Source organism: Tursiops truncatus, chromosome 2 (genome assembly GCF_011762595.2).
Source record: "Tursiops truncatus isolate mTurTru1 chromosome 2, mTurTru1.mat.Y, whole genome shotgun sequence".
Lineage (NCBI taxonomy): Eukaryota > Metazoa > Chordata > Mammalia > Artiodactyla > Delphinidae > Tursiops > Tursiops truncatus.
The window spans coordinates 48,032,193-48,057,593 of record NC_047035.1 but is presented as its reverse complement, the minus strand read 5'-3'; the positions used below and the strand labels follow the sequence as shown (position 1 = coordinate 48,057,593).

At 37.3% G+C, this 25,401-nt stretch overlaps 1 protein-coding gene across 3 annotated transcripts in view; it reads right to left on the bottom strand.

Annotated features, from left to right (window-relative positions):
• The window catches only part of TXNDC16 (thioredoxin domain containing 16), a 115,805-nt gene that overhangs the window by 69,677 nt on the left and 20,727 nt on the right, over positions 1-25,401 (bottom strand). For all 3 annotated transcript variants that reach the window (XM_033851147.2, XM_073800462.1, XM_073800461.1), the window contains 3 exons: positions 14,578-14,699; positions 9,218-9,308; positions 5,069-5,219 (listed from right to left, as the gene is read on the bottom strand). In XM_033851147.2, coding sequence (XP_033707038.1) covers positions 5,069-5,219; positions 9,218-9,308; positions 14,578-14,699 — 364 coding nt within the window. The remainder of the gene's footprint in view (positions 1-5,068; positions 5,220-9,217; positions 9,309-14,577; positions 14,700-25,401) is intronic.

Here is a 25,401-nt window from a genome sequence, read left to right as displayed (position 1 = left end):
CAAAAATCACATAATCATCTCAATTGATGCAGAAAAAGCATTTGACATAATTCAACACTCTTTCATGATAAAAACATTAAAAAACTAGGAAGAGAACATCAACATAATAAATGTGATATATGAAAAAGCATACAGCTAACATACTCAATGGTGAAAAACTGAATGTTTTTCCTCTAAGATCAGGAACAAGGCAAGGATGTTCACTCTTGCCACTTCTATTCAACATAGTACTGGAAGTCCTACCCAGAGCAACTAGGCAAGAAAAAGAAATAAGCATTTGAATTGGAAAGGTAGAAATAAAATTATCTCTCTTCACAGATGACATGGTCTTATATGTAGAAAACCCTAAAGATTCCACAAATATACTATTAGAACCAATGAATAAATTCAGCAAAGTTGCAGGATACAAAATCAACCCTCAAAAATCAGTTGTAGGGCTTCCCTGGTGGCGCAGTGGTTGAGAGTCCGCCTGTTGATGCAGGGGACACGGGTTCGTGCCCTGATCTGGGAAGATCCCACATGCCGCGGAGCGGCTGGGCCCGTGAGCCATGGCCACGGAGCCTGCGCGTCCGGAGCCTGTGCTCTGCAACGGGAGAGGCCACAGCAGTGAGAGGCCCACGTACCGCAAAAAAAAAAAAAAAAAAAAAAAAATCAGTTGTGTTTCTTACACTAACAATGAACAATATGAAAAGAAAACTAAGAAAATAATCCCATTTATAAGAGCATCAAAAAGAATTAAATACTTAGGAATAAGCTTAACCAAGGAAGTGAAAGACATACATTGAAAACTACGAAACATTGCTGAAAGAAAGAAAAGAAGACAAAAATAAATGGAAGGACATCCCATTCATGTTCATGTTCTTGGATTGGATATAACATTATTAAAATACTACCCATACTACCCAGTCATCTAGAGATTCAATTCAATCCCTCTCAAAATCCCAATGGCATTTTTTGCAGAAATAGAAAAGCCATCCTAAAATACATATGGAATCTCAAGGGACCTTAAATAACCAAAACAATCTTGAGAAAGAAGAACAAAGCTGGGGCCTCACACTTCCTGATTTCAAAACATATTACAAAGCTACAGTAACCAAAACAGTGTAGTACTGGCATAAAGACAGAAATATAGACTAATGGAACAAAATAGAGAGCCCAGAAATAAACCCTTGCATATATGGTCAACTGATCTTTGACAAGGGCACTAACGCTATATAATGGGGAAAGGATAGTCTCTTCAACAGATGGTGTTGGGAAAACTAGATATCCACATGCAAAAGAATCAAGAGGAAGCCTCATCTTACACCACATACAAAAATTAACTCAAAATGAATTAGAGATCTAAATGTAGAAAATGAAAGTATAAAACTCCTGGAAGAAAACATAGAGGGAAATCTTCATAACATTGGAATGGAAATGATTTCCTGAAAATGACACCACAAGCACAGGCAACAAAAGCAAAACCAAACAAATGGAACTACATCAAACTTAAAAATGTCTGCACAGCCAAGGGAACAATAAACAGAGTGGAAAAGTAACCTATGAAATGGGAGAAAATATTGCAAATCATGTATCAGACAAGGGGTTGATATCCAGAATATTTAAAGAACTCCTACAACTTAACAACAATAATAAAAATAACCAATTAAAAAACAGGCAAAGGATTTACACAGATATTTCTCCAAAGAAGATATACAAATGGCCAAAAAGCATATAAAAAGATGCTCCATATCACTAATCATCAATGAAACACAAATCAAAACAACAATGAAATATCACCTCTCAATCATTAGGATGGCTAATATTAAAAAAAATAACAAAAACAACAGAAAACAACAAGTATGAGCAAGGATGCAGAGAAAAATGGAACTCTTGCACACTGCTGGCAGCAATGTAACATGGTGTAGCTACTATGGAAAACAGGACAGAGATTCCTCAAAAAATCAAAAATAGAACTACCATATGATCCAGCAATCCTATTTCTGGGTATATATCCAAAAGAAAACAGGATCTCCAAGAGATATTTGCCCACCCATGTTCATTGTAGCATTATTCACAATAGTCAAGATGTATAAGCAACTTAGAACATCCATCAATGGATGAATGGATCAGTAAAATGTGATATTGATACATATACATCTGTACACACACACACACACACACACACACACACACACACACAATGGAATATTATTTGGTCTTAAAAAAGAAGGAAATCCTAACAAATGCTACAACATGGATGAACCTTGAGGACATCATGCTAAGTGAAATGAGCTAATTATAAAAAGACATACTGTGGGCTTCCCTGGTGGCGCAGTGGTTGAGGGTCCGCCTGCCAATGCAGGGGACACGGGTTCGTGCCCCGGTCCGGGAAGATCCCACATGCCACGGAGTGGCCGGGCCCGTGAGCCATGGCCGCTGGGCCTGCATGTCTGGAGCCTGTGCTCCGCAACGGGAGAGGCCACAACAGTGAGAGGCCCACGTACCGCAAAAAAAAAAAAAAAAAAGACATACTGCATGATTCTATTTATAAGAGGTCTCTAAAGTAACCAAACTCACAGAAGCAGAAAGTAGAATGGTGGTTGCCAGGGCTGAGGAGAGAATAGGGGAGTTGTTTCTGAATGGATACAGAGTTTCAGTCATTCAAGATGGAAAAGTTATAGAGATCTGTTGTACAACAACGTGCATATAGTGAACAATACTGTACTGTATATTTGTAAAAATTGTGAAGAGGGTAAATTGCATTTTTTGCCACAATGAAAAAAAAAGATATGAGACAATAATGTCAGGAGCCAACACCTTGCTATATAATATTGTACACTGCCATGTGAGCCTGCAAGAAATAATAGAAGCTAACTGAATAAACCATAATAGCATCCTTCTAATTACCTATATAAGAATAGGCTTAAATTAAGTCAAGTGTTTTGGATCTGTCTGTGACAGAGCTCTCTCAGATGCACAAACAAAGAATAAATAAAAATTTATAGGAAAATGATTATATAATAATTTATCTATTTTAAAATATTTTATCAGGTATTTGCACTTGAAGATTCTTCCTAGTATTCAGATACAAATTTTCTATCAGAATAAACTGATCATAGAGAAGATCATCAGCATTCCAAAATGTCCTTGGTATTAGCCAACAACACAATAATTGTACCATTTTCCCATCTGTTTTCATTGCTGGGAATCTTAAGAAGGCATCTAGGGTAACTCCATGCCTGCCAGAATCTCACTTAATTGACTTAAGATTGAAATCACTTAAAATTCCTATGCTTAAGATTTATTCTCAGCTTGTCAAGACTTAAAATGACATGCCCCTATCATGATTATAAGACGCAGTTGTGCTTTTATATCTACAATAATTAAACACATTTGTATCTACTTAAAATAGACACAAATATACACACACAACTACACACACAAAAACTCCAACCTGCATCTATTTTCCCATGCTTAGAAGTAAAATAATGCATATAATTGCAGTGATCATGCATCCAGAGTTTACCAGAAGTCTGAATCCCAGTTTCCATTTTTTATTAATGTTTATAGATAATGTCTACTGGTGAATAGATAAAATCCTGAGAATTCTTAATATCTTAACATTGGAAGAAAAGGAAATGAGGAGAGAAATGGTGAAGAACTGTACAAGGAACTGACCTGGGCTTTGTGGTGAAATGGAAGATCAAACCAAATTCAGAGGACTATCTCCCCATGGAAATAAGATAAATGTCCCCTCTCATCCCCCAGGGAAAGGAAAGGAAAAAAGATTTACATACTGCTTTTTTTTTTTAGTTGTTTGAAGCCAAAATCTAACCAAATAAAAACTGACCAAAATAAAGAACTCAGGAATGAAGCCAGTAAAATTGGGACTGGTGAGCTCTGAATCTATTTAAATGTGGAAGAAAGGCTTTTTTTTTAAGTGGGAATTATGGTTATAGAACACAATATAAATATTATAACCTTTACAATGTAAAATAACACAAAACTAAAATCTGGAGGATAAGAGGAGCTGAGATGGAAATAAATGTAAGAAGTTAGTATTCTCATCTTTCACAGCAAGGAGTAAATCAATATTAGCTAAAATACAAATATGTAGTTTTTTAAATAATGATTTTCATTTCTTAATGTTTTTCATAATCACTTCAACACTTAAGACAATATTTCCTAAAAAGCCCTCTGATGAAGAAACAATTTCTCAAAAGTTCCATAATTCCTCTAGTTTCACATCAGTTTCTTTCTCTTCTATTAAATTCAAATAAGATAAAATATAATGTTTCTTACTATAAAGTAACTCATGTAATATATGTCCATTAATCCATTCATCCCTCTATCTGTATGTATCTATATGGATGCAGAGATGACTGGTGTGCATCTAACAGTTCATTTCTGAATGATGGGAACTGGTGGCTTTTAAAATTTTTATTCTTTATACTTTGCTGCACTGTTTGGATTATTTATGGCACATATGCACAATTTTTATTTAAAAAGGACATAGTGAGTGAGAAGGCCTACTGAAGGTTTTACATATGCTCAGGACAACCCTTCGAACTTTCAGAGAGAAAAGTCTGCTGATCACCTACTGAGTCTAAAATTCTTCCAGGCTGACAGTAAGGAAAGTGGGGCACTGGAAATGTTATAGTTCCAATATTTAGGAACTTTTAAAACAGGGATCAAAACATTCACAAAAGAGGTCTTTTCTTAACCCATGATGTAATTAATCTTCATGATCTTAGAATGGTCACAGTTCTTTATAACTACCACTGAATATTTCCACAGTTCATTACAACTACCATTATAATTACAGTGCTATATTGGATTTCAAAACAACAACACTTCAAGGCATTTTCAAAACAACAACACTTCAAGGCATTAAAATATCATTTTATGAATACATAGTCTATCTTCTATTCTACCTTTAATAAGGTACTACTCCTAAATCTGCCTAAATGAAATAAATATGTCCAAGGGGAATAGATATAGCTCATCTAAGTAAAATGCATATCTGTGAATCAAAACAATAAATCTTATATATGAATTATCTAATATACTTAAATAAGACACATACCAGCAGAGGTGCTTCCATTGTTTTAATAAAACGATGAATGTTCAGTGTAGTCAATGACTGTTCCATTAGTGTTCTCCTACATTGCTGGGTCAAGTCCAAGACTGGTTTACAATGAAAAAAATAGAGATGTGCATATTCTATATCTTCAGTGCTGTAAATTAAAAATTAGGGACAGACCCACTTGAAGTTCAACGTGTGATCCTTCTACCATGCAGAAAGATATAACAAATCTCTTTGTCCATGCTTTTGAATTACTGTTTTGGTAAAATCCTAAAACAGTATAACAAAATAAAATGGACCTAAGCAAAAAAGAGGATATAAGAAATTTCTGAGTTGTATAAACATTTCTTTTTCCTGAATTCTTTCATATGGTAGCTTCTAAATTAGAGACGGGTCTACACAATCTTTTTTTTTAGATAAAAGACTGTCACCTTGAGGACAATGAGATTATCTTAAAGTATAGTAGCTTTTCTATAGCTGTGCTAAATAAATAAAGCTTTGTAACACGAATTTTCTAGGTTTAATTTAAACCCAAATCTGTTTTGAATAAACTTCAGCCAAAACATACCTTAAGATAGAAACCATGTGACACTTTGTGGGAGTTAGTGAGTTTGTATCTGAAATATTACAAAACTCAGCAAATATGGCTTATAATTTGAGTTCTGGCATTCCCTTCAATATGAGAACTCAAAGATAAACTTATAGTGAGTAAGTAAGGTTTGCCAAAATTAAAATAGCATTTTATAAATCTCCATATGGCATTAGTAGAGTTTGGTAAAATACTGCAAATTTTTATTTTTACAATATTATTTTAATTCTTGATACATGCTTCAACTGAGCTCCAAGATTCACTGATTTCAAATTTAATTGCAAAGTAATTTCTAATAGATTCAGTGATTAAAGAAATGATCATTCAAAGATTACTTAATGCCTACACTGTTAGGCCCTATGCTAAATATAAGAGAATAAGATGAATAAGATGATTCAAATCCTTGAGGGGCTTAGGCTAAAGGACATATATTTAGTAAAAAAATGAAAATGTGATTCATAAGTGCTAGAATATACAAAGTGCTATGAGAAACAAAGAAATATTTAATTCTGCCTTAAGTCAGGAAAGAGAAGGAAGGGAAGGGAAGGGAAGGGAGATCATCATAGAGACTGAAAACAGTAAGAGAGAATGACTTCTCCAAGAAGATAAGACTAATGGGTATTTCAGACAAAAGGAACTATATAGCCAAGACCCAAACAAAGTATATAACTTTTTGCGAAGAATAGTAAATAGTCACATATTGCTGAAAGGAAAGTGTTGAGAGCAAGAGGACCCAGCTGAGGTGGACTACCTATCATAACCTCTGAAATAATAAAATAATGTTGGAAAGTTATTTAATCAGGGATCATTTGGTTGTAGGTAACAGACACCAAAAAGGTGGGAGTGAGGGGGATTTACTGGTAGTTTAGAAGAGCATCTCACAGAATACAAGGAAAATTCAAGTAACTGGATCACAGGATAAATGTATATAGATCTGAACAGCAAGAGTTCAGGGACATTTGGCCATCAACACTTTTTACCTCCCCACTCTCTCTGCTTTACTTCTACATGAGCAAAACATTCCTGCGGGCAAGAGAGCCAAAATGCTGTATAGTCCAGCTTCTCCATGCCCAATTCCAAGTTCCTAGAAAAAGGTATCTTATCTGCTCAGGTAAGTCCATGGATTGCATGACTCTAGGTCAGATGGCCACCTCCAACTTAACTGACTGTGATATGTATGAGGTAGGGGTAACACCCTTCTTAGCCTATACACAGATTCTTTAAGAAGGGAAGATGGGGAGGTAGCAGAAAGTACTGGTGTCTCTACAGCACGCTACCTCTTGTTCTACCTATCACATATACCCTTCTTTTTTTATTTTTTTTTACCATTTAAAAAAAATTATTGGAGTATTTTTTACAATGTTGTATTTACAATGTTGTATTTACAATGTTGTATTAGTTTCAGGTGTATAGCAAAGTGAATCAGATATATACATATATATATATCCACTCTTTTTTAGATTCTTTTCCCATATAGGCCATTACAGAGCATATATACCCTTCTTAACCGACATTTCAAACATACTCAGGCCCAACATGATATAACAATTAATATACTAGATTATTCAATGTTATAGCCCCAGCAACTAGAATAGTGCCTAGAACATAGAAGGCGTTCAATAAATATTTGTTGAATGAAAGAATGAACAAAGGAAAGAAAAAAATAAAAAGAACAAATGAAAGAAAAGATACGTTCACCTCTTCCCCATTAGGAGACAACTCGAAGTCATCACTAACTACTTCACTCAGAAGTGATGTCCCAGGACTACATTATTCTGAATCCACAGTCCTTCCCTATCACATCAGGTCCAGATATGACTCCTCACCATTTTGTAGCCATGAATAAATGAGAATGAAAACTTCTCCAATATGTCATGTACTCAAAAGTTTATGAAAAACAGAATAACTGTACATTTTTAAATTCTCATTTTTAAAATGGGGGAAAGCATAAATCCTTCAAGAACATCAATATATAGTCTGTCTTGCTGAACAGTATTTGTAAAACAAATGAGAGGACTTATACCTTGCCAATAAATAACCAAACCTCTATGTTTTAAGCATGTCACCGTTACTTGCAATTATTCATTAACAGAAAAATAAAGAAGCTAGTAATGCAAGAGAAAATACAAACAACCCTCAGAGAAAGTGTGGGGCTAGCACAGAATCATAATGGGACTGAGAATCTCAAGGTTCCCCCATTCCAAGATGGGAAATTGGTAGTCTACATTGGGAGGAGCAAAGTAGCTGGCTACACTACTGCTCACTGTAAGTATCTTGAGATTCAGTGACTACTTACCGTAAAGTTTTAGGGTACCGTCAGCATGATTCTCAAATTGTTAAAAACATTAATTCTTACACAAATAGCAAACATGCATCAAAGTTTTATTTAACTCACTGCGGGAACCAGCAGAATGGCAGTTCAATAAGAAGATAGAAAAAGGAATGCTGGTTAATGTCGTACAGAGCAATAAAAACATAACTTTTCTTTGCAAGCACTTCACTCTCTGCCTATCCACTCCCCGCCCAAAAAAAAAAAAAAATTGTTTCACTTTATCAGTTTTCTGTGTACTAACCTCCATGTTTACAAAGTTGTAAAATGTCTGGGATTTAATTAATTGTGTATGGTATATCAAATAGTCACTATTCTCTGAGAGGTGAGCAGGAGGGCTCGTTAAAAACTCTTGCATGGGGCTTCTCTGGTGGCGCAGTGGTTTAGAGTCCGCCTGCCAATGCAGGGGACACGGGTTTGTGCCCCGGTCCGGGAAGATCCCACATGCCGCGGAGCGGCTGGGCCCGTGAGCCATGGCCGCTGAGCCTGCGCGTCCGGAGCCTGTGCTCCGCAATGGGAGAGGCCACAGCAGTGAGAGGCCCGCGTACCGCAAAAAACAAACAAACAAACAAAAAAACTTGCATGGTTTAAAAAGGTCACACAATCACCATTTTGCCCTGCTTTGGATTCATTTTCCTGAAGAGCATTTTGAAGCCAAACTTAGAAGTCTTCAAATGCACTGGTTATTCCTTGTGTCCCCATGTACTAAACAGAAGAAAAACTTTAACCCTAGGTTGCCCAGCCAAAAGCAGTCCAAAGAAGGTCTCTACCTAAAATTGTAAGCTAGAAACTAGACAAGAAAATTAAACATGTAAAACATTCTGTTCAAAACTGTACTCAAATATATTTAAGATTTTTCTGGTATAGTAACTTATGGAACTCTCAGGAAGAATCTCTGGAGCTTAGTTATGAAAGCTGTTATTTTATCACCTATCTGATCACTGTGGCAGATCTATTCGTAAAATACATGTGGCCACTCAAGGGATCACAACTTGTGGCTTATGCATACTGCCTTCGTTCACCTTAGTTTAACATCCCTTCTGTATATTTAAGTTCATTTTAGTACAGCAGATAATAGTAATGAAGAGGATTTCAGGTTTCATTTATATATTCACATCTGGTTATGATTCCCCTCAGATAAGTCCACATTGTGGGAGTATAATGGAAATGCTGAATAAGTAATGTGGAATAAGTGAACTTAAAATTGTTAACTTATGCTTCTTATACATACCCAATACTTTCCAAAAGGGCAATTTCTGTGGTTAAGACAAATTGGTACGTGGTCCCATACACAAAAGCAGCTTCCATGACTGCTCTGTGCTCTGAAGAAGAGAGAAAGAAGTTGGGAGAGAGGAGGAGTTATTCTATTCAGAATACTTTCGTACACCCTTTTATGCTCTATTATGTTTAAATAAAAAGCCTTTGTAGGGATCCCAGTTGGGAAAATACAGGCAGTTAAAGAAGTTATAAAAAGTCTGTTCTAGTTAAGGTAAGAGAAGAACTAACAGGGAATAGAAAATGAGCTATACTTGAGAATATATGACAAATCTGTGATAGTTTCTTCCCAGTAGTAGGGAAGAGAATATGAGTTCATCATACAACTTTCATGTTATATTTTATATACAAATATTGTACACTATTTCTGGCTTAGTTTTTTTTAATCAAACTTATTCTTATATATAGTTTAAAGAGACAATTCTACAACGCGTATTAAGAAAATGAACAGTTCCTCTACCCTCAGCCACCATTTCCAACTCCCAAGGGACAGCTACTTTCAACTCTTTTACTCTTCCTTTTGGCATTTACCTCCAAGTCTCTAAATGACCTTCTTATACTCTTATTTCCTGACTTTTTTTTCTTTTAGTGTTAGTATTTTCTATCAACTTCCCACTATGGAAGATGATAAATTAGCTCTCCTTTCCAAAACCCCACTCCACAAATATACACAATTCTATGCCCTCAACGTACTCAATATAGTCCTAATTTTTATTAGATCAATAGTCAGGATTTACACTGTTGGGACTCAGTAAATACTATTTCCTTTTGAAATTTTTTTCACTACAGTTATAGGTATCTTTTAAAATTTTTGTTTAGATTTCTTGCTAATTTATTCCTAAATTCTTCCACAGTTGTCTAACACTCTGAATACTTCAAATACATCAGTTATATTATCAATTCCCTCTTGTTGCAGACATTTTTACAGAGCCTTCTGATCTGCTCCAATGTGGACTCTGCTGCTCGACCCGCTGCACAACTTTCATCCTGGGGACTCACTTCATTGTCACCCTGGGGATGCTCCAATTGTCACTCTTACGTTGGGTCCTTGGCCTGTTACCCACATCTTCCTGACTAATTTGTTCCCTTGCTCCCATTCTCTAGCTCCTTCCTGGGAGAGGATATATGGAATACACAAATTTTGCAACCTTACACCTCTCAAAGCGTCTTTATTCTACTTTCATAACTAACTATAGTTGTTGGCATGTAGCATTCTAGCATTTCCGTTGAGAATTTTGAAAGCATAGCTCCACTGTCTTCAGTTCCCAGGACTGCAGTTGAGAAGTCCAAAGCCATTCTGATTCTTTTTCTTTTTTTAATTTACTTATTTTTAATTTATTTATTTATTTTTGGCTGCATTGGGTCTTCAATGCTGTGCATGGGCTTTCTCTAGTTGCAGTGAGCAGGGGCTACTCTTCCTTGTGGTGCGCAGGCTTCTCATTGCAGTGGCTTCTCTTGTTGCGGAGCATGGGCTCTAGGCACGTCGGGCTTCAGTAGTTGTGGCACATGGGCTCTGCAGTTGTGGCTCGCGGGCTCTAGAGCGCAGACTCAGTAGTTGCGGCACACAGGCTTAGTTCCTCCGTGGCATGTGGGATCTTCCCGGACCAGGGCTTGAACCCGTGTCCCCTGCATCGGCAGGCGGATTCTTAACCACTGCGCCACCAGGGAAGTCCCGCCTTCTGATTCTTGATCCTTTAACTGCAATATTTTTTCCTTTCTTAAAGATTTTAGAATAGCGTTTGTTGCCAGTATTCTGAAAATTCAATATGAGATGCTCTGGTGTGGCTCTGCATTTAAACACTCTGCTGCGATTCAGTGGGCCCTTGCAATTTGGAAGCTCAAAATCCCTCAGTTCTGGGAAATTTTCTTAAAGTATTTCTTTGACGATTCCTTCCTTTTCATATCTTATTTTCCCTTTTCTCCTCACTGCCATTTCTAGGTAGTTATCTTCCCCTCTCCGACCTAATCTTCTACCACTTGAGTCACATATCATCAGATTATTCCACTCACCACTCTGCCTTGTTGGAGTCATCTTCAACCCGAGCCAGGGTTAATCGCCCTCATTCCATGAAAAATTCTGCTTCTGTCACACTGTCACACTCTCCAGTACTACTAACATAACCTTGGTGATTTTACTATCCCCATAGATGATCCTTGCAAAATCCTAGCCTTTCAGTCCTTGGTTTTCTCTGGAGACTCCAGTGATCTCTCTTCAGCCCTGCCTTACCCACTCACTGCCATGGTCCCACTCCAAGCTTTGTAATCACCAATCACTGCAAATCCCTCCAAAATGTCCAGCACTCCTCCCAACACACACACACACACACACACACACACACACACACACACACACACACACACCCTTCCATCTCCAGGTCACTCTGTCTAGTACATAACTTTAACCTTCCCGGACCTACAATCCTACCATTTTCACTGTCCTTTATCCACCTTGGGTCCTCTCTTCCCTCCTAAACCAGCTTAAATTCCATGGTCAGTCTTTATAATCACTCCCCCGCCTGTCTAGCTAAAACACAGTCCAAATTAAATCAAATAATCTGCCTATTCTGTACTTACATCCATGAAAGTGAATATGGCTGGGAAAAAAAAAAATAACGAAAGAAAACAAGAACCTGCTAGCATCACCATGTCAATGGTTTCACTTTAGATTACTGGCATCAACTATTACTGCTGCCTAGCAACCATTCTTTATTTTCAGGCCTTCTAAAACAACTATTTCATCTCTTCTTTCCTCAAACTATCTGATCACTTTATTTCTATTTCATTGAGAAAATGAACCAATTAAGAAAAACCCAAAAAAGCTCCCAGCACCATATCTATCTGCCCCCTTAACTAAATTGATGTCCATATTCTCTGTCTTCCCTCCTAATACCATAGGCGAATTTTCTGTGCTCCTAGTAAAGAACCAGCCCTCCCCCTGTTCACTAGATTCCATCTCCTCTAGTCTATTCAAAGATGTTGCTCCAGTAATTCTACCCTCTTTTTCCTCCACGATGCATTTTCCTTTTGCTACAAGAACTTTTTTGTCAACATACAAATATGCTTCTTAAAAAATTCTTGAGGACTTCCCTGGTGGTGCAGTGGTTAAGAATCTGCCTGCCAATGCAGGGGACATGGGTTTGAGCCCTGGTCCAGGAAGATCCCACATGCTGCGAAGCAACTAAGCCCGTGCACCACAACTACTGAGCCTGTGCTCTAGAGCCAGTAAGCCACAACTACTGAGCCCACGAGCCACAACTATTGAAGCCCACAGCCTAGAGCCCATGTGCCGCAACTACTGAGCCCACGTGCTGCAACTACTGAAGCCTGTGCACCTAGAGCCCATGCTCCAAAAGAGAAGCCACCGCCATGAGAAACCCACACACCGCAAGGAAGAGTAGTCCCCGCTCGCTGCAACTAGAGAAAGCCCGTGCGCAGCAACAAAGACCCAATGCAGCCAAAAATAAATTAAAGAAAAATTTTTTAAAAAATTCTTCACTTGACCCCACATACTCTTCCAGCCACTGCCCCATATTCTCCTTCCCTTAAAAGGAAAACTTCTCAGATTAGTCTCTATAGTCACAGTCTCCAGTTGCTTTCTACCTATTCTCTTACACCCCTGTCAGGCATTTACCCCTACCACTCTACAAAAATTGTGTGCATCAAGGGCATGGATAACTTCCATACTGCTAAGCATAATGGTCAACTGGTAGTTCTTATCCTAATTAACCTTTCAGTTTCCTTTGATACAATTGCTTCTATCTCGTCAATAAAATCCTATCATCACTTTGCTTACACACAGGCCATTCTTTCTGCCTCCTTTACTAACCTGTGGAAGATGAAGTATCTAATGAGTTCAGTCTTCTTCTCTTTTCCATCCAGCCTCACTCCCTTCACGGTCTTCTCTGGCCTCACAACTTTACGTCACAAATTTATATCCCTAGTCTGTATCCCCACTATCAGATGCAGACTAGTAAAATCCCACTGCCTTGTTGATATCTGTACTTGGCTGTCTAATGGGTACTCCACAAGTATAATGTTCAAAAGTGGATTCTAGAGCTTCCTCTCCAAACTGTCTATTTCCACTCTTCCCCACCTTAGTTATCAGCAATTTCATCTTTCACATAGCTCAGGCCAAAATCCCAGAGCCACCCTGGTCTCTGCTATTCTTCTCTCATTCTACAACCAATATGTCAGAAAACTCAGTTAGTCTTACATCCAAACTACTGCTAAAATTCAAATGTATTGCCCCCACCACTGCTAACACCCTGGTCCAAGCCACCTACCACCATCTCTTGCCTGCATGATTGCAGTAACTTCCTGATTTTCTCCCTTATTCTACTATTGCTCCTTCTAGTCTATTCCAAACCCAGAAGTCAGACCGACCCTGTTAAAATATAAATCAGGGATTTCTGGCTCCCTGTATAGCTCATCCCTCTCGTTAATTACAATTAAAAACCATGGACAAAATACAATAACCTGAGGGGCCTTGAAAAGTAAACAATAAACAGGCTGATTCTGGAGCATTATTTTACAAGTACATTAAGTTCAATGGCATACTGTGTAGCCATCAAGCTTTATGTGTATAAAAATTGAAATTTCCAACAAATGATTTTATTTCATAGAGTACATATAATTTTTTAAATGTCTTTAACAACGTTTTATATTAACATGTTCAAGTTGTAACCATTAACAAGTAAAAATCCTGAAAGCATAACTATAATGTGTTCATGAAACATTTAAAAACTTCTTTATGACAAAATTACCTATGAATGCGCAAGGTGATGCTGTCAAAATTAGATTTTTTAAAAATCAAGAAAAATATGTCATAAACAGCAAATACCAAGGTAAAGAAGGAAGCCAAGACAGTCAACAACATTTATCAAATACTATAAACTACTATATCAGGTACCACGAGGACTGTAAGGAAATAAAAAACAGTAATAGCTGACACAGAGCACCAGGAAACTTTTTAAGTTATTCAAATTCACTTGGTCCTCACAATACCACTAAGAGGTAGGCACAATTATTTTCACCACCTTAGTGACCAGGAAACAGGCTAAATAAGTAAGTTGTCCAAGGTCATACTGTAAGTAGTTGGTGGAACATGGAGTCTAACCTAGGCGTCTGGCTCCAGAGTTCTCATTCCAGCACTATACTATGCTGCCTGTTTGAAGAAAGAAAATATAATAGTAAAAGACACTTTAAATTTATTTTAAAATATTAAGATTGTGGTCAAAATACACTATGTTAAGTCCTTCAACATAAACACACGTGTACAGAGGCATGACGAAGATTAATGTAAAAGTTGATAAGTACCTGGTGTTCCAATGGCTCTGACATATGAGAATGCAATGTTTGCTTTTCCTTTCAGAGCATTTTCTGTGTTCTGAAGGTCCCCCAGAGTGGTAATATATTTTACTTCATTAAAAAGAAGAGCACTGAAATAAATAAAGATGTAGTTGGTAGAAAAATCTGACATGTACTTAGTTATTTAATACATATTTTGAGTAGGTTAAAGAACCTAATCAAAAAAGAAATTTAATCTTTTGAACAAACTCTCAATAGTAAGAACCTAAGCATTTCAAGTCTGAATTAAAATCACCCTCTAAATCATTAGTCTGTCACTAAGAACATTAACCAGGGACACTTGTGAGAAACAGTGTGCGTATCCTCCGTCACAACCACCTCAATACATTTAAACTGTATTTACTAGCATCCTATTCTGGACAAATAATCCCTTACAAATCTCTCAGCCATGGATACATTTCAGCCCTTCACACATCTATACTGAAATCATCTTTCCATGGCCTATAGGGCCCTGAATGGTAAGCCTTGTCTACTTCTCCAACATCATTTTGTACTACTATTCCTCATGTCTACCCTACTTTAGGCAACACCCCAGGGCATTTGCACACACCATTCTCTTTGTTGAAAGCTGTTCCCTTCTCATATATCTGGTCTCAGCTTAAACATCATTGACTTAAGAGAAGCCTCCCTTGTCGGTCCTGTATAAGTAGGTCTGTGGCATTTTCCTCTTGAATTTCACACTATTTAATCCTTTGTAGGATCAAATTTATAATTATTCACATATATTTTTTTACTTGTTTATCCCTGCCTCTCTCATTAAACTGTTGCCTTCTTGTGACAGGGACCTTGCATATTTTATCACTATAGCCATAACAGAATAGAACCTGGTACACTGTAAGTATTCAATAAGTATTTGTTGAACGAATGACAGAAAACATAGGGCAGGAATTATTTACTGCCATTCTTCATTTGAAGAAACAGAAGATCAAGTCAAAACACTTACTCAAAAACACATATACTGAACTAAGGAGCCAGAAACAGAACATAGAACAGGTCTTCTCACTCCTAATTTAGTGATCTTTCCACTTGACCACAGTTCTTCCAAATCATCTTTTTTTTAATATAATCTCTATTTATTTATGTTTATTTATTTGGCTGCGCCGGGTCTTAGTTGCGGCACACGGGATCTTCGTTGTGGCATGCGAGATCTAGTTCCCTGACCAGGGATCAAACTCAGGTCCCCTGCACTGGGAGCATGGAGTCTTAACCACTGACCATCAGAAAAGTCCCCCAAATCATCTTTTTAATGTATAGATCAGAATAACTCATCATATTTCTTCATCCAAAAGAATTTAAAAATTTTTTACTTCTATATAAATTCTCTATCACTAACAACTAATTTCACTTAATCTCCACATGCATATCTGTGTGTGTGTGTGTGTGTGCATGTGTGTGCGTATTTTTGTTAAGCTAAACTTTAAGAATTTTTGAAAGCTGTTCCAACTCCACATACTTAGGTAAGCAAAAGTTCACTCCAATAAATTAGTCAGTCATAGTTTCCTCTTACGGAAAACATAGCTCTTTCCACTAATATAGCAATTCTCAGACTTTTTGGTCTCAGGATCCCTTTATACCCTTAAAAATTATTGAGCTCTTCAAAGGGCTTTTGTTTATGTAGGTTACATTTATCAATAGTTGCCAAAATAGAAATTAAAATAGCAATTAAAAATATTTATTAATCCCTTAAAAAATAAAAATAAACACCATTGCATATTAACATAACACTTTTTTATTAAAAATAACTAAATTTCCAAAAGGAAAGAAAAATCTAATGAAAAGAGTGGCCTTGTTTTACATGTTTGCAAGTCTCTTTAATATTGGACTAAATAGAAGACAGGTGGATTCTCTTATCTGCTTCTTCGTTCACTCTGTTGTGACATCACACACACAACACAAAATGTAGCCTCTAGAAACCGCACTCATAAAAGAAGGAAAGTGAAAAAGGCAAACGTCTTAGTATTATTATAAAAATATTGTCACTTTGGGAGCACCCTGAAATGGCTGCCCTAAATTACACTGCTTAAATATTTACCTATATATTACAGATTTCAACTTTTTAAAAGAAATGTAAAACTTGAATTTCTATACGTCCCAGGGCTCTTGTTTTGTTTTTAAAAGAAATATTTACTGGGCAGTACTCACTATTTGCTAGATATTTTCACATGTTTTCATTTAAATCCTCAACGATATTCTTGGAAAATTCTTTATTACACACACACACACCACACACACACACAGATATGTATGAGGAAAGAACCTCAGGGATTAAGTAACCTGCTCCAGGTCATACCAGTAGTCACTGATAGAGCTGAGATTCTAATCCAGGTCTTCTGACACTTTGCCCGTAACTTTCTAAACTATGTTATTACTGACCACTCATACATGGTAAACCAGGTAAAAAGGGAGGCAACTAATGAATAGCTACAGAGTCTCAGTGGCGATCTGGGCTACTGGCTACTTATACGTTTTGGCTAGCAAGACCAGAATTACCCTTGAGTTACTTCAAAACTGCTGGAAGACACCATCTAGTGAAGTAATTGGACTGCCGTGTAAATTCTCGGCTTGGGAATGACATCCATCCATTTACCTTTACTTCTCTAGCAGCTCTAATCCATTTGCTTCAAAAATCTAACCTAGGAGTAGAAATATCCCTAACCTTTTTTCTCAATAAAGACCAGCAAATATAAATTGATAAAAGCCAATGTTTGGGGGGACACTTCCCACATGTCAGGCATAGTACTAAGTACTATATAAGTAGTGGCAGTTTATCAGTTTTGGGATTGCCTGACTCTTCTGCTTTGGGAATTCCCAGTTTTCTAAGTCTTCATGGTGGGCAGAGCCCAAGTCCCCACATACAAGCTACTAATACTGTAAATTGCTTTTCCAGGCTCCCTGCTGCTAGGCTATATGACCCAGAATCACTTATCTGACATCCCAGACTGGGAGCTAGTGATGTAAAGAATCAGGAGCAGTGCAGAATTATTTCCAGAAGCAGCAGCAGCAGCAACAGTCAGCTTTGAAGGCAGGAATGACAATAGTGCTAATGACAGCTGTAGTGCTAGCAATGCAAGTTGTGGCATCCAATGCCTAGAAGTAATGCAGCAGTCCCCCGCAGACTAGCTCCGTGTCATGATTATGAGCCAAATAATTCAGAGCCAGATAAACCTGAGTCCAGTTCTCCAACCCTTCTAGTGAGCCTGAGCTTTCCTACATCTGCTCTAAATCCTTTTCTGCTTAAGCCAGTCAGACCCAGATTCTGGGGCTTATAACTGAGAACACCCAACAATACACTCAGTTGTGCTTAATTTTCATGGCAACGATGTGAGATCACTACTATCATTAACTCCATTTTACAGATAAGGTCATGGGCCTTAAAGAGGTTACCTTGCCTAATGCCCAAAGCTCATTAAAGAGTCATTATCCAAGAGGTAATAATACCAAAACTAATGACATTCATAATCTCACGATCTCCATGATTGTTCCCAATGGCTTCCTAACTTTAATATATTTTTTAATGTTAACTTCCAGAATATGGGGACATCTAGGGATCTCTAGGATCCATTCCATGAGCCTGTGCTCCTCCACTCCAGTTCCAAAGTGGAGAAATGGGTTAAAGGAAAAGTCTGTCTTGCGATTTTCTTGCTCTATAGATGGGGTAAAACAGCCTGAGGCTGCTCTGACCTGGGAGCTCTTCCTGCCCCAGAAAGGCCTTCCTTTTCCTTGGCATACTCTTCCACAGACCCTCCTAACACAATCATTAGGTAGATAAGATATATGGCCAAGAACTGAATGGGTGTCAGAAAAAAAAAAAAAAAAGAACTCAGGAGTCCACCTGACCCTGCTTTTAGAGCAGCAGGTTGCTCAGCCTTTATTCAGAAAAAAAGACCACTTTTATATCATATTTCTGCCATTATTCAAATTCTAAACAACCCAATAAAAAAAAAGTTACCTTCTATTTTGCCTTACTAAAACTCCTGGGGGGAAAAAAAAGCAAAAAGGGAGGAGGAGACAGAGGGAGAGATGAAGGAGAGAGACAGACAAATTACTTTTACCTAAATTAATTACAGTTGACCCTCAGTATCCATGGGTTCCACATTTGCAGGTTCAGCCAACTGCAGGTGGAAAATATTTGGAAAAAAAAATTCCAGAAAAGTCTAAAAAACAAAACTTGAATTTCTCATATACTGACAACTATTTACACAGCATTTACATTGTATTAGGTATTATAAGTAATCTAGAGATGATTTAAAGTATACGGGAGCTACTAGAGCTAATCAATGAATTTGGTAAAGTAGCAGGATACAAAGTTAATACACAGAAATCTCTGGCATTCCTATACACTAATGATGAAGAATCTGAAAGAGAAATTAAGGAAACACTCCCATTTACCACTGCAACAAAAAGAATAAAATACCTAGGAATAAACCTACGTAAGGAGACAAAAGACCTATATGCAGAAAACTATAAGACACTGTTGAAAGAAATTAAAGATGATACAAATAGATGGAGAGATATACCATGTTCTTGGATTGGAAGAATCAATATTGTGAAAATGACTATACTACCCAAAGCAATCTACAGATTCACTGCAATCCCTATCAAACTACCAATGGCATTTTTCACAGAACTACAACAAAAAATTTCACAATTTGTATGGAAACACAAAAGACCACGAATAGCCAAAGCAATCCTGAGAAAAAAAAACAGAGCTGGAGGAATCAGACTCCCTGACTTCAGACTATACTACAAAGCTACAGTAATCAAGACAATATGGTACTGGCACAAAATCAGAAAGATAGATCAACGGAACAAGATAGAAAGCCCAGAGATAAACCCACGCACATATGGTCACCTTATTTTTGATAAAGGAGGCAAGAATATACAATGGAGAAAAGACAGCCTCTTCAATAAGTGATGCTGGGAAAACTGGACAGCTACTTGTAAAAGAACGAAATTAGAACATTCCCTAACACCACACACAAAAATAAACTCAAAATGGATTAAAGACCTAAGTGTAAGGCCAGATGCTATCAAACTCTTAGAGGAAAACATAGGCAGAACACTCTATGACATAAATCACAGCATGATCCTTTTTGACCCACCTCCTAGAGAAACGGAAGTAAAAACAAAAATAAACAAATGAGACCTAATGAAACTTAAAAGCTTTTGCACAGAAAAGGAAACCATAAACAAGACGAAAAGACAACCCTCAGAATGGGAGAAAATATTTGCAAATGAAGCAACTGATAAAGGATTAATCTCCAAAATTTACAAGCAGCTCATGCAACTCAGTATCAGAAAAACAAACAACCCAATCCAGAAATGGGCAGAAGACCTAAATAGACATTTCTCCAAAGAAGATATACAGATTGCCAACAAACACATGAAAGAATGCTCATCATCACTAATCATTAGAGAAATGCAAATCAAAACTACAATGAGGTATCACCTCACACCAGTCAGAATGGCTATCATCAAACAATCTAAAAACAATAAATGCTGGAGAGAGTGTGGAGAAAAGAGAACCCTCTTGCACTGTTGGTGGGAATGTAAATTGATACAGCCACTATGGAGAACAGTACGGAGATTCCTTAAAAAACTACAAATAGAACTACCATACGACCCAGCAATCCCACTACTGGGCATATACCCTGAGAAAACCATAATTCAAAAAGAGTCATGTACCACAATGTTCATTGCAGCTCTATTTACAATAGCCAGGCCATGGAAGCAACCTAAGTGTCCACTGACAGATGAATGGATAAAGAAGATGTGGCACATATATACAATGGAATATTACTCAATCATAAAAAGAAACGAAATTGAGTTATTTGTAGTGAGGTGGATGGACCTAGAGTCTGTCATACAGAGTGAAGTAAGTCAGAAAGAGAAAAACAAATACCGTATGCTAACACATATATATGGAATCTAAAAAAAATTTAAAAAGGTTCTGAAGAAACTAGGGGCAGGAGAGGAATAAAGACGCAGACATAGAGAATGGACTTGAGGACACGGGGAGGGGGAAGGGTAAGCTGGGATGAAGTCAGAAAGTGGCATGTACATATATACACTACCAAATGTAAAACAGATAGCTAGTGGGGAGCAGGTGCATAGCACAGGGAGATCAGCTCAGTGCTTTGTGACCACCTAGAGGGGTGGGATAGGGAGGGTGGAAGGGAGACACAAGAGGGAGGAGATATGGGGATATATGTATATATGTATATATGATTCACTTTGTTATAAAGCAGAAACTAACACACGACTGTAAAGCAATTATACTCCAGTAAAGATGTTAAAAATAAGTATACAGTGGGCTTCCCTGGTGGCGCAGTGGTTGGGAGTCTGCCTGCTGATGCAGGGGACACGGGTTTGTGCCCCGGTCCAGGAAGATCCCACATGCCGCGGAGCGGCTGGGCCCGTGAGCCATGGCCACTGAGCCTGCGCGTCCAGAGCCTGTGCTCCGCAACGGGAGAGGCTACAACAGTGAGAGGCCCGCGTACCACAAAAAAAAATGAAAAATAAGTATACGGGAGGATGTGCATAGGTTATACGCTAATACTACACCATTTTATATGAGGGATTGAGCATCTGGGGATTCTGGTATCCACGGAGGGTGAGGAAGGCGCAGGGGTGGGAGGTGCTGAAACCAATCCCCCTTGGATACTGAGGGATGACTGTATAGTATTCTAGGTAGATCCATGTATAAAATGAAATATCCCAAAATGTTTCATTAGGCATCTTCTAAATTAATACAGTTAAAAAAACAAACAGAAGCCATCTCTGAAATTTGAATTGAGAGTACAAGTAATAACAAAGTTCAAAAACATCAGTCTAAGTCTTTTTGTCATACGCTGTATATTTTCCTACTAGCTTACCACTTATAAAATTCTTAACACCAGAAACAATCTTATGGGCTTATAACATAAGAAGATTTCTGCTCCTCCAATTTTTAACAACCAAAAAGTGAAGCTTCCCAATTCATTCATCCATCAATCCAATATTTTTCAACACCTAATACATGTCACACACGATGTTATGCACTGGTAGAAGGACTTTGTGTAAGAAGGCACAGTCTGGGGATATAACCATTACTACCAATTAACATAGAGCTGTGAGGAATTCAAATCCAAGGCAAGTAATTTTTTATTACAATTTCCCAGTATGTTACTATCAAACAGGAACCCACCTGATAATATTGTGTAGGAACAAATCTGATAGAGATAAAGGAAGGAGCAATAGCTCAAAACCTATTAGGAAGGGACCAGCTTGAGCACAGCTCAGGAGTTTTAAAGGAAGACACCTCCAAGAGGAGCTTTCCCCAGAAGTTCTATCCAAGCTCAAAACCCAGGCTCTGCAATAATGTGTTAAAAATAAACTACTAGCAGAAATTATGATAGTTGAAAATAATTACCATAATATTTGTAGTTCATATTATAGTCAGTAGTACATTAACTTAAAAGGAAAGAAATCTTCCACTTGACAAAATAATATCACAGAATATCAATTAGCACACCTTAATAAAGAGTTATTGAGATTTCATTGTTTCTTACAGTACTGCACAGTCTTTCCTTTTTGTATCAATATCATTTGATGATTTCCATGAGTCAACAATGACTAGGGGGGAAACGGCCTTTCTTTGCAACTGCTGCCTCATGGCAAACATTCCCAGCAACTGTCACAGCACGGACTTGCATGAACTCACTTCTATTAGTACTGTGTGTGCAACAGAACGGCAGGTAGATATTTGAATTTGGATTGCTTTTTTTCTTAATTGCAAAATGAGATTTCCTGCATTTATATAGAAAAAAGCGACTAACATTTGTAGAGCGCTCGGTAAAACACAAAGCATATTTTCAGATGTATTACGTTATTTGATCTTCAAAAAAATCTAATGACAGTGCAATTTTTAACATTTAAGAGATGAGGAAAACCAGCAATCAGAAAAGATAAACTGCTATGATCACACAACGGATAAATCCTCCATAAACCCTGACTTCTTCGTATATCATTCCAAAGCACATTTGAGATTATAGTGCCTCAATCTTCTACACCTCCATCTGACTTGCCTCAGACTGGTTACATATGGTATTCTCAATCAACAAATAAAGATTGTTACTTTACTTTCTTTTTCTAAATATTACCCTTCTTAACCCAATCTAGAAGCTGGGAAGTGAAATTTTCCTCACAGTTACCAAACCACACAATTCCATCGGTTTTTTGTTGGGTTTTCTTTTTGTTTTTTTTGCGGTACGCGGGCCTCTCACTGTTGTGGCCTCTCCCGTTGCGGAGCACAGGCTCCGGACGCGCAGGCTCAGTGGCCATGGCTCACGGGCCCAGCCGTTCCGCGGCACGTGGGATCCTCCCGGACCGGGGCACGAACCCGTGTCCCCTGCATCGGCAGACGGACTCTCAACCACTGCGCCACCAGGGAAGCCCCATCGGTTTTGACTATGTATATTTTAGAAAACAGAGCTGAGAATTTGTAGACTATAAATCTGTAATCTTACCTTTATTTTAAATTTTATTTATTTTGCAAATTTTAACTCTTTTGTAGGACTCCTAACACAAGAAGTATACAAAAAGTTAAAGAGTGAAAAGTCCACCTCCAACTCCTTCCCCCCATCCCAGCTTCCGCATTCCCTTCCCGTAAACCAATAATCACGTTCTTGTGAAGCTTTGAAATATTTATACCAAATACATATATGCCATAAATAAATATTTATATATGTCTCCGTTAGAAAACTATCCCTCCTAGATTTCTCAGTGTTCCTATACAGTCCATGTCTCCTGAAGATGAAAATTGGCAGTACACAAAGATGGAAAACATCTCTTCATGTTCTAATCTTGTTTCCTTTTCTCTGGAGCCACCTGGTCCCATTCAAAGGTAATAAAACCTTCCTTATCTTCCCTGGAGCTAAATGCTTATATTTAGGGGTAGAGAACTTTTTCTCCTGCCCCAAGCAATTTGTTTAAATTCCAGAGAAAAAGATAAGCACTCTATCTTCAGAAGGAAAAAGCAGATTTGCCAGCTCCTATGTAAACTCAGAGATTCATAATTTAAGTTCTCCTTCTCCAAACCTTGCTGTAAGTACAGATTTAAGCGTATGGCTCTCACCTTGTAGCTCTGTGGAGAACTGGGTACGGCAAATCCAGTACTACCATGTTACTGTGATTGCTGTTACCGCTGTGTCTGATTTCTGATTCAGAGGCTTGGTGTTTCCGCAAGTATTATGCAAGGAGGGTAACATCGAAGACCCTTCAGAGTTTTAGACTTAACACTCCCTTTCTTACACACACAGAACAATGCTATGCTCTAAACACTTGGTTTATTTCATTAATATATCCTGAAAAATCAATGTGTTAAAAATGTTAGTAGACCATTTACTCAGAATATTTTTAATCAATGATGTTTTAGGAATATTTTAAATGTCCTCCAAAAATACACTACTTAATTGGCCATGATGGTTCAAAAATATACAATTCCGTAAATATTTAGTATAGGGTTACCCTAAGTTTACACTTGTTATTCTAGTCTTAGATTTTACTAACTTAATTCTTCCCCAATTGCAATTTTTCTATATTCTGAGACTAAGAAATTGTCTAAAACCTTGATCTTTTCTGTTTACAAAGAAGCAAAGTTCAAGTGTAACTGTGGATCACTGATCACATAAAAATTTATCAGTGTGTATGTATTAGAAGATAATGGAAGGAAAATCCCATTTACAATAGAAACAAAAGATATAAAATACCCAGTAATAAATTTCAGTGTCCAAGCATATATGAAGAAAGCATTAAAACACTACTAGAGAACACAAAAGAAAACTTGAATAAATGGAAAGACATCTGGTTCTGGGATGGGAAGATTCATTCTAAAGATGTCAAGTGTCCCTAAAATAACTTATAAATTTAATGCCAGTAGGATTTAGTCAGGGAGAGGAAGAAACCAGACAAGCTAATTTTAAATGTCACATGTAAACAGAACAAAAATGCAATTCTAGAAACAGAAACATGAAGGGGCCTGGACCTTTCAGATATTACAATACATTATAAAGCCTCAGTAATTAAAGCAACAGTACTAGTAAAAAAAAAAAAAATAGATTAATGAAACAGAAAGTCCAAAGTAGACCCCAATATATATGAGCGTTTAGTATAAAAAAATCACACCTTGAAAACTGAGATTAATTTCAGTTGTGTTGGGACAATTATTTAGCCACCTGACTAATATACTGCTCATACTATTTACCTAGTTAAATTCCATACAAAGCAAAGATTTAAATGTTAAATTGAACAGTTAAAACATTGAGAAGAAATACACCTACATAAATAGAGTCTGATCTTTGACAAAAGAGCAAAAGCAGTTTAATGGAGAAAGGCTCCTCTTTTCAAAAAAGGGGCTGAAACAACTGGACATTCACATGCAAATAAGTGAATCGAGACACTGACTTTACACCTTTCATAAAAATTAACTCAAAATGGATCATAGACCTAAATGTAAAACACAGAAGAAAATCTTGGTGACCTTGGATTTGGCAATGAATTTTTAGACACAACACCAAAAGCATGATCCATGAAAGAAAAAAAATTGTAAAGTTGGATTTTATTATTATTAAAAACTTCTGCTCTGCAAAAGACACCATTAAGAGAATGAAGAAACAAGCCACAGACTGGGAGAAAATATTTGCAAAACATATAGCTGATAAAGGACTTGTATCCAAAATATATAGAAGAACTCTTAAACTCAACAATGAGAAAAAAAAAAAACATTTAAAATAT